We start from the raw sequence: 12682 nt of genomic DNA, 5'->3' as shown, positions 1-12682 counted from the left end.
TGCCTCAAACTTGCATTTCTCTTCCCTATATCCAAGACACCATCGATTTTATTTCTAAGATATTTGTAAAAAAGAATTTCAAAACCCACTTTAAACCCTATAAAATTGTTAAACAATTATTCTAAAGTGCCAAGGATAAGTGAGACCCTATGCTTGGTTCAGGGATTTATTGATTTCCTTGCATAGAGTAGTCGGTGACATGGTGTTCTATCAAGGCAATCCATGGTGAAAAGGTCATTGATTCGAAACCTCATGAGCACAAACCCAACCATGAGTATAGGTTGGTTTAGACCAGGCCGAATGCAATCCCTAAATGATATTGATCATTTGAATGCTTCTAGATCACAAATTTTCAAGTGACATGTCGATTTAAGAAAAAACCAATAAACCTAATAAATAATTTTAAGTAAATTTAAAACAAAACTTACCAACCATAAAAATAATTTTTCTTCCTTTCTATTTAAAATTAAAACAAAAAATTTAGGTGGAAAAGAGATACGCTATGAATAAACATAAAATTTAGTAAACACTTTCAAAATACAATGGATCAAATTCATAGATATCAGTTGACACGTTGTTACCAGTTGCACAGCTGTTTTGGCGGGGATTTTAAGATACCACGAATGTAAGAGAGACAAATCTGAAGCAAATATCATGTTAAAATATGAAGCAAGGGCGAAGGATCAGTTTGAATTTCTCCGATACGATACAAATTTCATTGAATTACGCTCTCGTAAGTCAAGTTGCAGGCTAGAGATCAATGCATCTGCCATATCCAGTGCCATGCGGTCGTCAATGCTTGTCAGTACTGTGAGAAGGCTGCGGCCAAAACACTTCACACAATTTCTGAATTCGAGGCGGCTATCTTCTATCTATATTTACACACAAAAGCGGGCTTTCGGCGCCAAAAGCAGCTTTGGAACAGGTATAGATTTGGTACCCAATTCAAGAGAGACTCTTATCAGTCTTTCACCCAATACCGTTATATCCGAAAAATCCAATGAGGAGCCATGCGATACGATTTACAGGTTAATCAACGGCGGAGGGGGTTTGGAGGAGTTGGAGGCTAATCTTAACCGCAGTGGGATCATCCCCACTCCCCCGCTGATGGAACAAGTTATTTATGGGTGTGGGGATGAAGCTGTGTCCAGAAGAATTTTGGGTTTCTTCAACTGGTGCACAAGGCAGCCAGGTTGCCACCTAAGCGATGAATTCTTCAACAACGTGCTTGATTTCTTTGCAAGGAAGAATGATTTGAAGGCCATGGAGATGTTGGTGGCAGACATGAGGCGAGAAGGTCGCCAAATGGACCTCAAGACCTTCGCCCATGTGACCGAACGGCTTGTTAGGGCAGGTAGAGATAAAGAGGCTGTGGGCTTGTTTATTAGATTTTCCGGACTCGAATACCAAAGTGCTTTTAGAATAGTGGTGTGTGCTCTCTGTGAGAAAGGGTTCGTTGAAGGAGCTGAGATTTTGATTAAACGCACTAAAAAGAAATTGCCTCTTGATGAAATCATCTTCAATTCCCTTATCCACGGGTGGTGTGTTAAAGGAAAAGCTGAAGAAGCGAGAAGAGTAATGGAAGATATGCGGTCACATGGATTTAGACCAGGTTTGATTGCTTACAACTCTCTTCTTAAGTGCATTTGCAAAACTGTTGCAGAAAAACATCCTTGTAAGCTCATGCATGAAGGGAATGATATCCTGGTAGAAATGCAGCGAAATGAGGTCTCTCCCAATCAAGTCTCATTTAACATTTTGATTGCCCATCTGTGCAAAATCGGAAGCATCAATGGTGCACACAAGCAGTTCCTGAGAATAGAGAAATGTGGGTGTTCTCCAAATTCAGTAACTTATGTTCTTCTTATCAAGGCTATGTATTTGAGAGATAGACTGGTGGATGGTGATAAGATGTTGGGTAGAATGATGGAGGCAGGCTTCAAACCAGATGCAAAGACTTTTCATAGCTTCATTTCAGTTCTTTGCGGCATTGAGAGAGTTGATCATGCGCTCTGTTTGTTATCTAGGATGGGAAAAGGAGATTGTGAGGGCAAAAGCAAAATTTATGACCTGTTGATAGGGAAGCTGTGCAGGAGTGGGCAGTTTGATAAAGCTCAACTCCTGTGGAATGAAGCTGCCCAAAAAGGACTTACCCTTGATTCTAGTCCTGATTTACTTGATCCAACCAAAACTGAAATCTGTAAACCTGTAAGGAAAGAGAGGAAAAAGCTTGAATGCAATAACAAGAGAGCAGTGAAGAGGAAGAAACCCAAAATGCAGTTTGTTAAGAAGAAGAAAAGGCAAAGGCAAAGGCGAAGAGCAATGCGTTGTTGATTAGTCAGGTATGGGACTCTGGAACTTTCCTTCCTAAGAGGTTATTATATTAGGCAATAAAATAGACAGTGTCTCTGGCATTTTAATGCTAGTTTGTAACCAATGCCCTAGCGTATAAAGTCAGGGTCCTGCACAAGTCCACATGATAAACATTGAGCATTTGACATAATAACATCTAGTTAATGATCAAGTTGTGTAGGCTATTGTGAATTGAATGTGTGTTATACAGCTATAATTGCTCAAGAAAATATGCCCTTTAGGAATACTCAACTAACTTTTTTCCCTAGAAAAAAAATTCATTTTCTATTCCAAAGTAGAATAGAAAACACATTCTTAACATGTGAAAGCAAGATACACCAAACCATAAGGTGTATTTGAAGTCTAATTTTGCGCTATTTCCCCCTCGCCATTGGCTATCATGCTCGGGCATTCTTGACATCACCGACCTCGAGCCCTGGGCTTATTCACTTAGTCTTCTACATCGCCAGGGCCTTTGATTCAGTTATATACATGTTTACGAGACTCTCCTATTGTTGTATCCTTCTTTACTTCATTTTATTTGTAATATCCCTATTAGAAAGATTACCCTTGTAATGAAATTTTGAGTTAGGGTTTCAATAAACACATGGCAAAATTATATTTTATAACAATGTTGCAACACTTCATCAAACTCTATAGCATTGATGGTCTTTTATTGTGTGCACAAGTAATATAATAAAGAACTCAAGCAACAACTGATTCCACATGCAACCACTGTACAATTAGAGTCAATTTGACAAGCGATTATCAGTGTTTTTCTTCACATATAATACAAAGATCCACAATTTCCCAATAGGAATATCAATACAAAATTAGTTTTCTTAGGCATACAAATTGTGTCCTAACCTCAAATTTACTAATGCCACTTTTATGCTTAGATGTGCTAATGGAACTGCTTAGTGCTTGTAACCCTAAGCTCGCTGCTACAGAATGGCACACCTGGTATCAATTTGTTGGTCATCAAGGTTTTGGCCCAATGATTAAGGCATCCTCCATTTGTTGTTTAAGCCTAAGACCACCTTGTTTCAATAGGTGGCACCCTACTAGCCTTGTCTCGGCCTTATATCAACTCATTGCCACAAAATCCAGCTTGTTGGCCTCTGCGCTGCTACAATATTTAGTCGTCGACACCTTGCATAGACCAGCCTCTCAGCCGACACCTTGAACTAGCTCCCTCATGCCCTCGCTACCTCAGTCCCAAACCAATCGCACCCTTAGAACTCTGAGCTTGGAACCTTAGGTCACTCGTTGCCTCAGTCTCCAACCAGTCGGTACCTTATACCTTGAACTCGGCCTTATGATAGTTCACTGCTACTAGAATCTAGCCACTCGCTGCTGCAGGCAATCCAATCTGCTGCCTTTACAGAATCCAGGCCTTGCTGCCTCTACCTCCACAACACCCTTATGCCCTTGATTTGGTCTTATGCTAATTTGCTGCCACAAAGAAAAAAAATCCAGCCTTTCGGTACCCTGAACTCGGTCACCCCAACAAAGAAAGATGAAAGCAAAGATTGGCTAGGGTGGAATCTTTCACCACCGAAACCAATCAGAAACCAAGGGTCTTAGCACTTGTAAGATACCCTCCTGGAATTACCTCAAATTTCCCCCTTAAATTTATGAGTTTGGTATGAGTTTTCAGTGTGGCATTTTCTCAAACATTTTGCAATCCCATGGTTGTAGGTGCACTTTTGAATTTTAATTTCAAATAAACAAATACACATGCTAGAATTAAGTTTCAGGACAATAATGACTGATTTATATTGTGCTAAAAAATGCATAAAGCGCTCATACAAATCGATATAACAATAGAATTAAGCAAGAACAACCCTCTGGGAGCTCTCTCCATCTTAGAGATGTTCTTTATGTTCCAGGGTTGAAGAAGAACCTGGTTTTAGTAGAAAGCCTTGGGGACAAGAGATATGATGCCATCTTCAACAGAGGTAAGGTGTACCTCAAGCACTTAGTTTATGGAACAATGAAGAAGATGGGTGTTAGGGTGAGGAACCTGTACAAGCTATAGGTAGAGACTTGCGCAGTGTTGAGCAACAAGGAAAGTGATGAGTAGAGTCGAGATGTTGGAGAACTCTGGCACAGACGCATGGGTCACTTGCATCATGGGGTGCTAAAGATTCTTTAGCAGATAGCCACTGGAGTACCAACATGCAACTCTGACGAGAATGGATCGTGCAAGAGTTGCACGCTTGGCAAGTATGCCAAGACTTTTTTTCAGGGACAAGACAACAAGGCCAAAGGTTTTTTGGAGCTGGTGCATTCAGATGTATGTGGACCTTTCTCTTCTCCATCTCTTATGAGACACAGGTATTATGCTACTTTCATTGATGATCATTATCGTAAAACTTGGATATTCTTTATGAAGAAGAAAAATGAGGTCTTAACCAAGTTCTTGGAGTTTAAGGCCTTGGTAGAAAACCAAGCAGGGAAGAAGATCAAGTCAATGAAAAGTGACAATGGTGGAGAATATGTCTCTAATGCCTTTAAGGATTTGTGTGCGAAGGAGTGCATTAGGAGTGAGCTGATAACACCCTATAACCCTCAACAAAATGGGGTGGTTGAGAGGAAGAACCGCAATATTGTGGGAGCGACTAAGGCAATGTTGCATGATTAGGGATTGCCTATGTTCTTGTGGGCAGAGGCATGCAACACTGCAATATTTGAGCAGAACCAGAGTCCTCACAGGGTTCTTGGATGAGTTACAGCAGAGGAGGCTTTCACAAGCAAGAAGGTTGATGTTTCACACTTTCGTATCTTTGGCACACAAGTTTATTGTCATGTGTACAATGATAGCAGGAAGATGTGGAGCCCACAACTGAAAAGGGTATTTTAGTGGGATATAGTGAGACAACTCAGGCATACAGGGTGTGTCTTCTAGGACTCATGAAGACAGTTCTCAGATGGGATATGAAGTTCCAGGAGGATAGTGCTCTGAGAGATTCCTTGGAGCGTGAGCAGATTGGACTACGTGAGGAGGAGCTAGTTGCTCCTAAGGAGGAGTCTTAGCTATTGGAAATACAGAGAGGGGGGGTGAATCAGTGTCTCTTAGCAATTAGCACTTTGTTAATTTTTTCAGAGCATTAGTTAATCTTCAGTTGTTATTATTATTCAATAAAAGCAGTAAACAACAATGTAAAAGATAAATACAGTAGGCACAAGATTTTTAGGTGGAAAACCCCCTCCGAGTCAAAAACCATCGAACGCTGTTCTAATAAATTCTTCAATCTTCAGCCCCACCTGAAATGAAAGTTACAACTTCCTAGAATTCTAGAAAAACATTCTTCTCTAGTTCCCACTGGAAGGATGCCCCAATACCCTGGTTTAACCAACAATCAGCTGAATGGATGCCCCAGTGAGCCACAACTCACCCTAGCATCACCCTATCGCCTTGAAGTGTTTACAGGTCCCAACCTGAAGGTGGCTTCATTCACCAACCTAACACCACCCTACCTCCCTATAGAGACAAAACAGATAAAAGATGTGGACTCCCGTACCAGGGACAATGATCCACATTACATTGATTTTCAATAAATGATAGACAATACTAGGACCACACCCTTTATCTGGACAGACTTTGAGAATAAAACTAAATCTTCCCAACAATGCCTTATACAACTCCAGGCAATTTGACTCTTTTACAAATATGGGTTCTCGTACCAGAGATAATGGCCCAGTTACGATGATTTGACTCTTGATTTTGACAATGCTTCTCAATACATGGGACAGTTGTTGAAGATGTGATAAGTATGGCTGTTCTGTCTTCTAGAATTGTCCTTGTTGCAAGGCTGCCTTCAAGAGATGATGATTGTCACTTTAGGTTCCTATATGTCCTTGAGTCTTCTTCTACTTGCATACAAACTTTCCCAAACGAGACCCAATCCCAAAACAAAACAAGATACCCTTCGATTTACCTTTTCGTGCAATACACATGTAAGTACATAATAGTGAAAGTAAAAAATTAAATGACTACCATATGTACCTGAATTGAGCTTGTTGTTGAAAAGTGTAACTAGGTTTGGTCTTCGTAATGACATATGTAATTGTGATTTTTATGTAATTGATGTAAAGAAGAAAAATAAAATGATTGTATGCTTGCTTCATGGGTTTCATGACCAAGAGATTTTATTTTTAGATGGCTCCCATTGAGAGTCTTTAGGATTTGTCATAAAATCAAATAGAGTAAATGTCATGTATGAAAAACCCTTCTTGGGCATTTACAAATGTATTTAAGTCTATAGGATTGTCAAATAGCTCTCCAAAGACAAGCACAAGTTCTCCTCTTCAAGTCGGCCTCAAGATGAAGTAGAGGACTCATGTCGGCTCACCTAAATAGAGACACAACTGTTCAGATGATTCATGTCGGCTTATTTATGATGGACAAAATACTATATATAGGAACCTCAGCCTATTCCACAAAAACAGAAATTCAGATATCTCTCTGAGATTTCGGGTGGACAGTTACAAAGATAAGTTTGGATCTCTCTGAAATTCGTGTGGCCTAATACAGAGACAGGCTCAGATACCTATGTAATTCGTAAAGGAGATTGCAGTATTATAGTTCGGTGATGAGAGAGGATTATAGTTTGGTGATCTAAGAAGACTACAATTTGATGCTATGTCAACTTCACAGATTTGGTATTCCCACAGTCCAATACTCTCACAGTTTCGGTGAAACTACTGTTGCAATGAAGGGGTCTCGGTGCTACCACAGAAAGAAGGATCCAGTGCTATCACAGTCTCAACTTCGCTCAAGTCACAGTGTCGGTGATATCACAGTTTGGGTATCATTACAGTTCATGAGGTCTCGGTGCTCCTACAAAGTGACAAGATCTCGGTGCAGTGATGAGATTCTTGATGATATTACAGTGATGTATTTCGATGCTATCTCATTGTGTTAAAATTGGTAACTAGGGCCAAACTCCATATGGGTCACCTTATTTATGACAGCTGATATTTTTCTTGGATTCCTCTCTCCGAGAGGTGTAGGATTGATCTAAAGATCATCCGATTCCGACATGTAAAAATAAAGATATGAATTTATTTGTATTATTGACAAATTGTCAAGGTTGGCCAGCAAGCAAAACATTAAACATCAGAATAAGCAATATTGACCGGACTGGGAGTACCTCCTCAAAAATGGGCTAAGCACCTTCTCCAGGTTTTCACCCCCAGCTCATCCTCAACGTTGCATATAAAAGGAGACCTCAAGTTATTATTCCATCATCTCATCCTCACATCTCTCTCTCTCCTCACTTGATTGGGTACGCTAATGTGGGCAGCATCTCTCACACGTGCGAAGGAAGATTTTTGTTTGGGCAGTGTTGACCAGGTTTGACCGAAGTGTAGAAGTGTTGTTTTGGGCTGCGTTGACCAGCATTGACCTCTCCTTGATTACGCTGTAGGTGTGGCTGCTTCTCCTTGGCAGGCCGCAGATTTTGGCACAGAAACTGAGGTGATTTGACCTTTGGTTTGACTAGCATCGACTGTACTAGTTGCTGGCTGTAGTTTGACTTTCGTTGACCAGCATTTCACTGGATTTTTTGGGGCTATTTTGGACGTTTGGGTCTGCTGTTGGAGGCCGAAGTTGATTGGGTTTGACTGAGTTGCTTGAAGGAAGAATTCTGCCTTGTTTGACCAGTGTTGACTTTTCTGGTTAGGGCTTTGCTGCTGTTATCATAAATGATCAGATTTGTAAATTTTGTACTATCTCTCTCTATTGAACTATTGAAGAATATAAGAAGAATTAATTAAGGGTTTCCCCACATTGGGGTTTGTCCCTGGCTGGTGCCACATCTTGTGTCCTCTTGTCTTGGCTTGTCTTCTACTGTTTATGTTTATGTTCTATCTGCATTTTACTATCATGTTGATGTGATTGCTAAACTAGATATTTATATTGGGCTAATTAAGAATTTGAAGTAAATTGCTCTTAAGCATAGAACATACCAAAAATTAACACATTGCTATCACAATGAATGTCTTAGTGATGTGGTCTTAGTGTTAAGAAGGTTGAAGAAGAAGAGGAATCAGGAAGAGGAAGGTTGACTGTCAAGAGAACTTGTGTCTTGGTCTTGGAGTGGGAAATAGGTCAAGGGTCTTGGTCTTGGTATTCGTTAATTGGAATCTCTACAAGAAGAATTTGTGAGAGTTTTCCTCTCAAAGAGTTAGAGGTTTTGGACCTGGCTGATAGCCTACATTATGTGTCTCTTGTCTATTTATGATCATGCATTGGTAAGTGTTTGATGAAGAAGAACACTAATAATCTAAGTAAATAAGATCCTAATCTAAAGAAGTAAAAATCACTCACAAGCAGTTACTAATTGAAGAGAAATCACCTAACTATTGATGCCTTAGATTTCTCAACACTTGTGACTTGCTTATTGTTGTTTTGTTCTTGGCTTGTTTAATTACTATCAACAATCTAATATTGGACAAACTATTCACTAGGACAAACCTAATGAATGCTTTCAATTCTACCTAGACCTTACCACAAACTGTTGAAACTATACAAGAGTTATAATAACCTTTAATTACACATTTTATGCAGACCCTAATCAAGCTTAGTACACAACCCTTCAATACTTAAAGGCAAACCTTAACATATTTAGATACAAGCCTAACCATGTAATACAAACCTTATCAAAGAAGATACTTACAGTTCTGGAGCAATTAACCTCAACAGTTCCTTTAAAACACAGTCCAGTTGATGGTTTGAAACACTTTACCAGTCCAGCAGTCTTGTTTGAGACTTGCAGTCTTTTTATAATGTTTTGGACAAACTTCTCAATGCTAGTCCTTAAAAGGTAGATTGAGACTTTTATTTGCAGACTGTGGTCCTTGATGAGGATGAAAACCTTAAATTGCAAACTTGGACTCTTAGTTGCAAACCGAGACCTTGTGACAAATTTTGGAGACCCTCACTATCTTGAAATAATGCAATTTTCAATGTGTCGAGACCTTTAGGTGAGTTGTTCCTTGTGGTCTTGTAATTTAAGCTTCAAACCAAGACCTTCTAACAAGGGAAACACTTCGCTAACCCTTATAGATTGTAATCCTTGAATACTTGGTGTTTAGCCCTGCAACTAATCCGAACCCTAACCAAAAAGGATCTGCGTTGATATACTTGTAGGGTAGTCTCGAAATTTTAGAGGAGATATCAATGTTGCACGAAGCGAGCGAAGCGGAAGCGGGAGCGCGGAAGCGTCATTTTCCAAAAATCTAGGAAGCGAAGCGTCCGCGGAAGCGTCTGCTATATATATATATATTTTTATATTTTTTTGCATTTATACTCAAAACAAACATCCCAAATACCAAATTAATTGTAGAATACATGAAAACATGCATATTTTTGCATAAATCAAGATAGATATGGCATCCATGATTCCATTGTAGTTACTAGTATGTACAACAATCATCTATATTCTAGCTATTACAAACATACATCAAATTTTTAAGCATATTATAAAACATAAAACATTTAAGCATATTATAAAACATAAAACATAGAGCATATTATGATTTATCTAGCAAGTGAGCAACTGTCAACATTTGTCATGTCCAAAATTCAAATAATAATGTTTACAAAATATGTCACTTGGTCACCGCCAAGCCAAAAAGGTTCAAAATTCAAATTCACAAGTCTACAAGTCTAATGAGTAATCTATGACAAAAAGTAGTAGATTGTGAATATATCTACTAATCTCTCCTCCTTCCACCACGAATAGAACGTGATGGCGGGCCTCCACGTGGTGGCAATGAAGAAGATGGTCCCTGTGTAAGTCGTGGCACTGAAACTGATGAAGAAGAACCCCCTGCTGTTGGTGTTGAACCATGGAACCTAGGAACCAAGGGACCAGATGGGGGTGGGGGTGGTGGCATATCAACACGGTCATCATCATCCTAGAATCGCTCAAAAAATTCATGCAAAAAAAAAAAACACTAGTTAACAAAAAAATTAAAAACATGAATTAGAGAAATGCTTTATAAGGGAAAATTGGAAAATTCATACCACAATGGACATACCTGGATAAGAGCATCCTCTAATTGCTCTAGTCGCAACACTCCATCCTCCAAATTGGGCTCCTCTGGATTCTTGTCCCAAATCAACAAGTCTTTATTAGACTTTGCATCTTCACAGTAATGGGACAACAATCGCAAGTTGTAATGAACATAAACCAAGCTCTTTGCCCGGTCTAAATTCAACCTGTTCCTTTTAACACTGTGGATGAAAGAATAAGAGCTCCAACACCTCTCTGCAGAAGAAGTGTTTACCACCTGTGATAGCACCCGCAATGCCAAACTCTGTAGAAGTGGAGTACCCCCTCCATGCATGTTCCACCACTCGAGCAGAAAAAGTCTCTCGATCTTGAATTGCATGCATGCTCCCAAATGGACCAGTGTTGAGCGTATAGTTGCTCACCTGTCTCCGTACCAATGCAGCCTCCTCCTCATCAGGGATTAATTTACTCAATGCAGCCATATATTTTTCGTGAACCTCTCTATCTTGGTGTGGTTTTTTCCTGCTTCCCCCCCCAGGTGCTGGTGTTGAAAGCCATGATGGATGATAGTATTTAGGTGTCAAAACATATGCTAATGCATGCAATGGAATATTTAGCATTTCCCATCGGTTTTGCACCTCTACACGAATATAATTGTACAAGGTGGTATCTCTAGGCTCAACAATGTCTTTAATCTGCCCCAACATGCTATCCATTTGCTCATACACCTCCCCAATTACTGGTCGATCTGAATCTGCAAACTTGATCATGTAATAAATTGGTTTGGTGAATTGCAAAACATATTTAACCTGTGACCAAAAGTAACTGTCAAGAACAGTGTCCTTGACTGCATTAGCACCATCTGTGTCAGTGTTAATTTCATCCCATGTTTCAGCACACACCAGATTAGTTAAAGCTTGTCTCACCCTCACTAGCCGCCTAAAGGTGAGGTAATAACTAGCAAATCTTGTCTTTGCAATTTTAAGCAATTGCAACTTGGAGTAAGTGCCATAGAAGTAGTTTACCCTTGTATGCCCTGTGATGAATTTAATGAGCTGCTTCCCTTTCCTGTAAACCTCAGCAATCCACCCACAATCTTTGTGTTTCACAATATCATGCCTCAAAAGGTTCAATGTGTGAACCAGGCACCAAGACCAAAAGATGTGTGGATGAGTACGCTCAATAATTTTTCCTGCTGCCTTACAATTTGCTGCATTATCTGTGATCACTTGAACCACATTATTCGGACCAACATCTTTGATTGATTTCAATAGGAGATCTGCAATGTTTTGTGCAGTTGCACTGATGGAGGAGGAGTCATGACATGCAATAAATACTGCACCACTAGAAGAAACACCAAGAACATTTATCAAATGTTGGTTTCTAATATTTGTCCACCCATCTGATACAATGGATACCCCAGAATCCACCCACTCATGTGTAAAACGTGTCAAAGCTCTTTGAACCTTAGCTTTTTCTCTTTCTAATAACACTGTTCTAGCTTTCTCATAGTTGGGGGCCTTGTATCCTTTTGGGGCTTCATTGATGGCCTTTACCATGTCATGCCAATAGGGAGAGCGAAGCACATTGAATGGTACACCGCAAGCACAAAGAAAACGGACTATCTTTCCATCCACATCATCCCTCCCAACAACATTAAGGAAATCCCCTATTGTTCTTCTACCTCCAGAGGTTGCAGAAGTACCATGAGGAGATGGGCAACTACCAAATTTAGAGGTTGCACTTGATTCAGAATGAGTTTTTTGTTTGTTGTTTTTTTTTGTGCAGCCATCTCTATTTGGATGTATTTTCTTCTTTCTTCAGTTGAAATGTTTGGGCAAATTTGTACCCCCACAGAACCCTTTTTTTCATCACTGTCCAGCACCCACAAAGATGCCTCCTCAGACGGGTATATGAACCCGTATATGGTTTTCCTCCATGACAACCATGAGGGCACACAAATTTGTAAGATCCACCACCCTTTCCCCCATCAAGTTTGGTCACATAGTTCCACAAGGGTGTTGATGTACCTTTCCCATCTTGTGCTTCAGTGTCCCCTTCAAGTTCATCCCCTTCCTCTTCAAACCCTTCCTCCTCATCATACATTGGGTCACTACTATTAGGACCAAGTTCATCCCCTTCCTCTTCCCCTCTATTCCTCACCCTTGCCATCATTAAAACCAAGAGTGGAATGATACATAGAAGCCAAAAGAACACCATCTTGGAATATGGATATAGGTGGTGGACAACCTGTAAATAAAGGAGCAAGTAGAAACAATGGGAAAGAGTAGGAGAGGGAGGAG

The 12682-nt window shown here is 39.9% G+C and overlaps 2 protein-coding genes across 3 annotated transcripts in view; one reads left to right on the top strand and one right to left on the bottom strand.

The window, feature by feature from the left end:
• The first annotated feature begins 550 nt into the window (after window positions 1–550).
• LOC149256959 (small ribosomal subunit protein mL104 (rPPR9)-like) overlaps window positions 551–12682 on the top strand; it is a 68126-nt gene continuing 55994 nt past the window's right edge. For both annotated transcript variants that reach the window (XM_089413315.1, XM_089413308.1), the window contains exon 1: window positions 551–2342. In XM_089413315.1, coding sequence (XP_089269441.1) covers window positions 655–2334 — 1680 coding nt within the window. In that variant the 5' untranslated portion in view covers window positions 551–654 and the 3' untranslated portion in view covers window positions 2335–2342. The remainder of the gene's footprint in view (window positions 2343–12682) is intronic.
• LOC149256960 (uncharacterized) lies at window positions 10045–11113 on the bottom strand. Its single transcript, XM_089368784.1, has 2 exons — window positions 10405–11113; window positions 10045–10281 (listed from the first exon to the last, which is right to left on the bottom strand). The coding sequence occupies exons 1-2, from the start codon at window positions 10756–10758 to the stop codon at window positions 10078–10080; spliced, it is 558 nt and encodes a 185-aa protein (XP_089224910.1). The 5' UTR covers window positions 10759–11113; the 3' UTR covers window positions 10045–10077.

The sequence above is a fragment of the Pinus tabuliformis genome, chromosome 6, assembly GCF_031772625.1.
Source record: "Pinus tabuliformis cultivar Carrire ecotype Pingquan chromosome 6, CPIR1, whole genome shotgun sequence".
Lineage (NCBI taxonomy): Eukaryota > Viridiplantae > Streptophyta > Pinopsida > Pinales > Pinaceae > Pinus > Pinus tabuliformis.
This window is presented reverse-complemented; position numbering and strand designations above follow the sequence as displayed.

Coding starts and splice junctions, on each gene's coding strand:
- LOC149256960 (XM_089368784.1), bottom strand. CDS start 10,758: ATGCAATTCAAGATCGAGAGACTTTTTCTGCTCGAGTGGTGGAACATG. Junction 10,282..10,404: donor TAGAGGATGCTCTTATCCAG/GTATGTCCATTG, acceptor GAGCGATTCTAG/GATGATGATGACCGTGTTGA.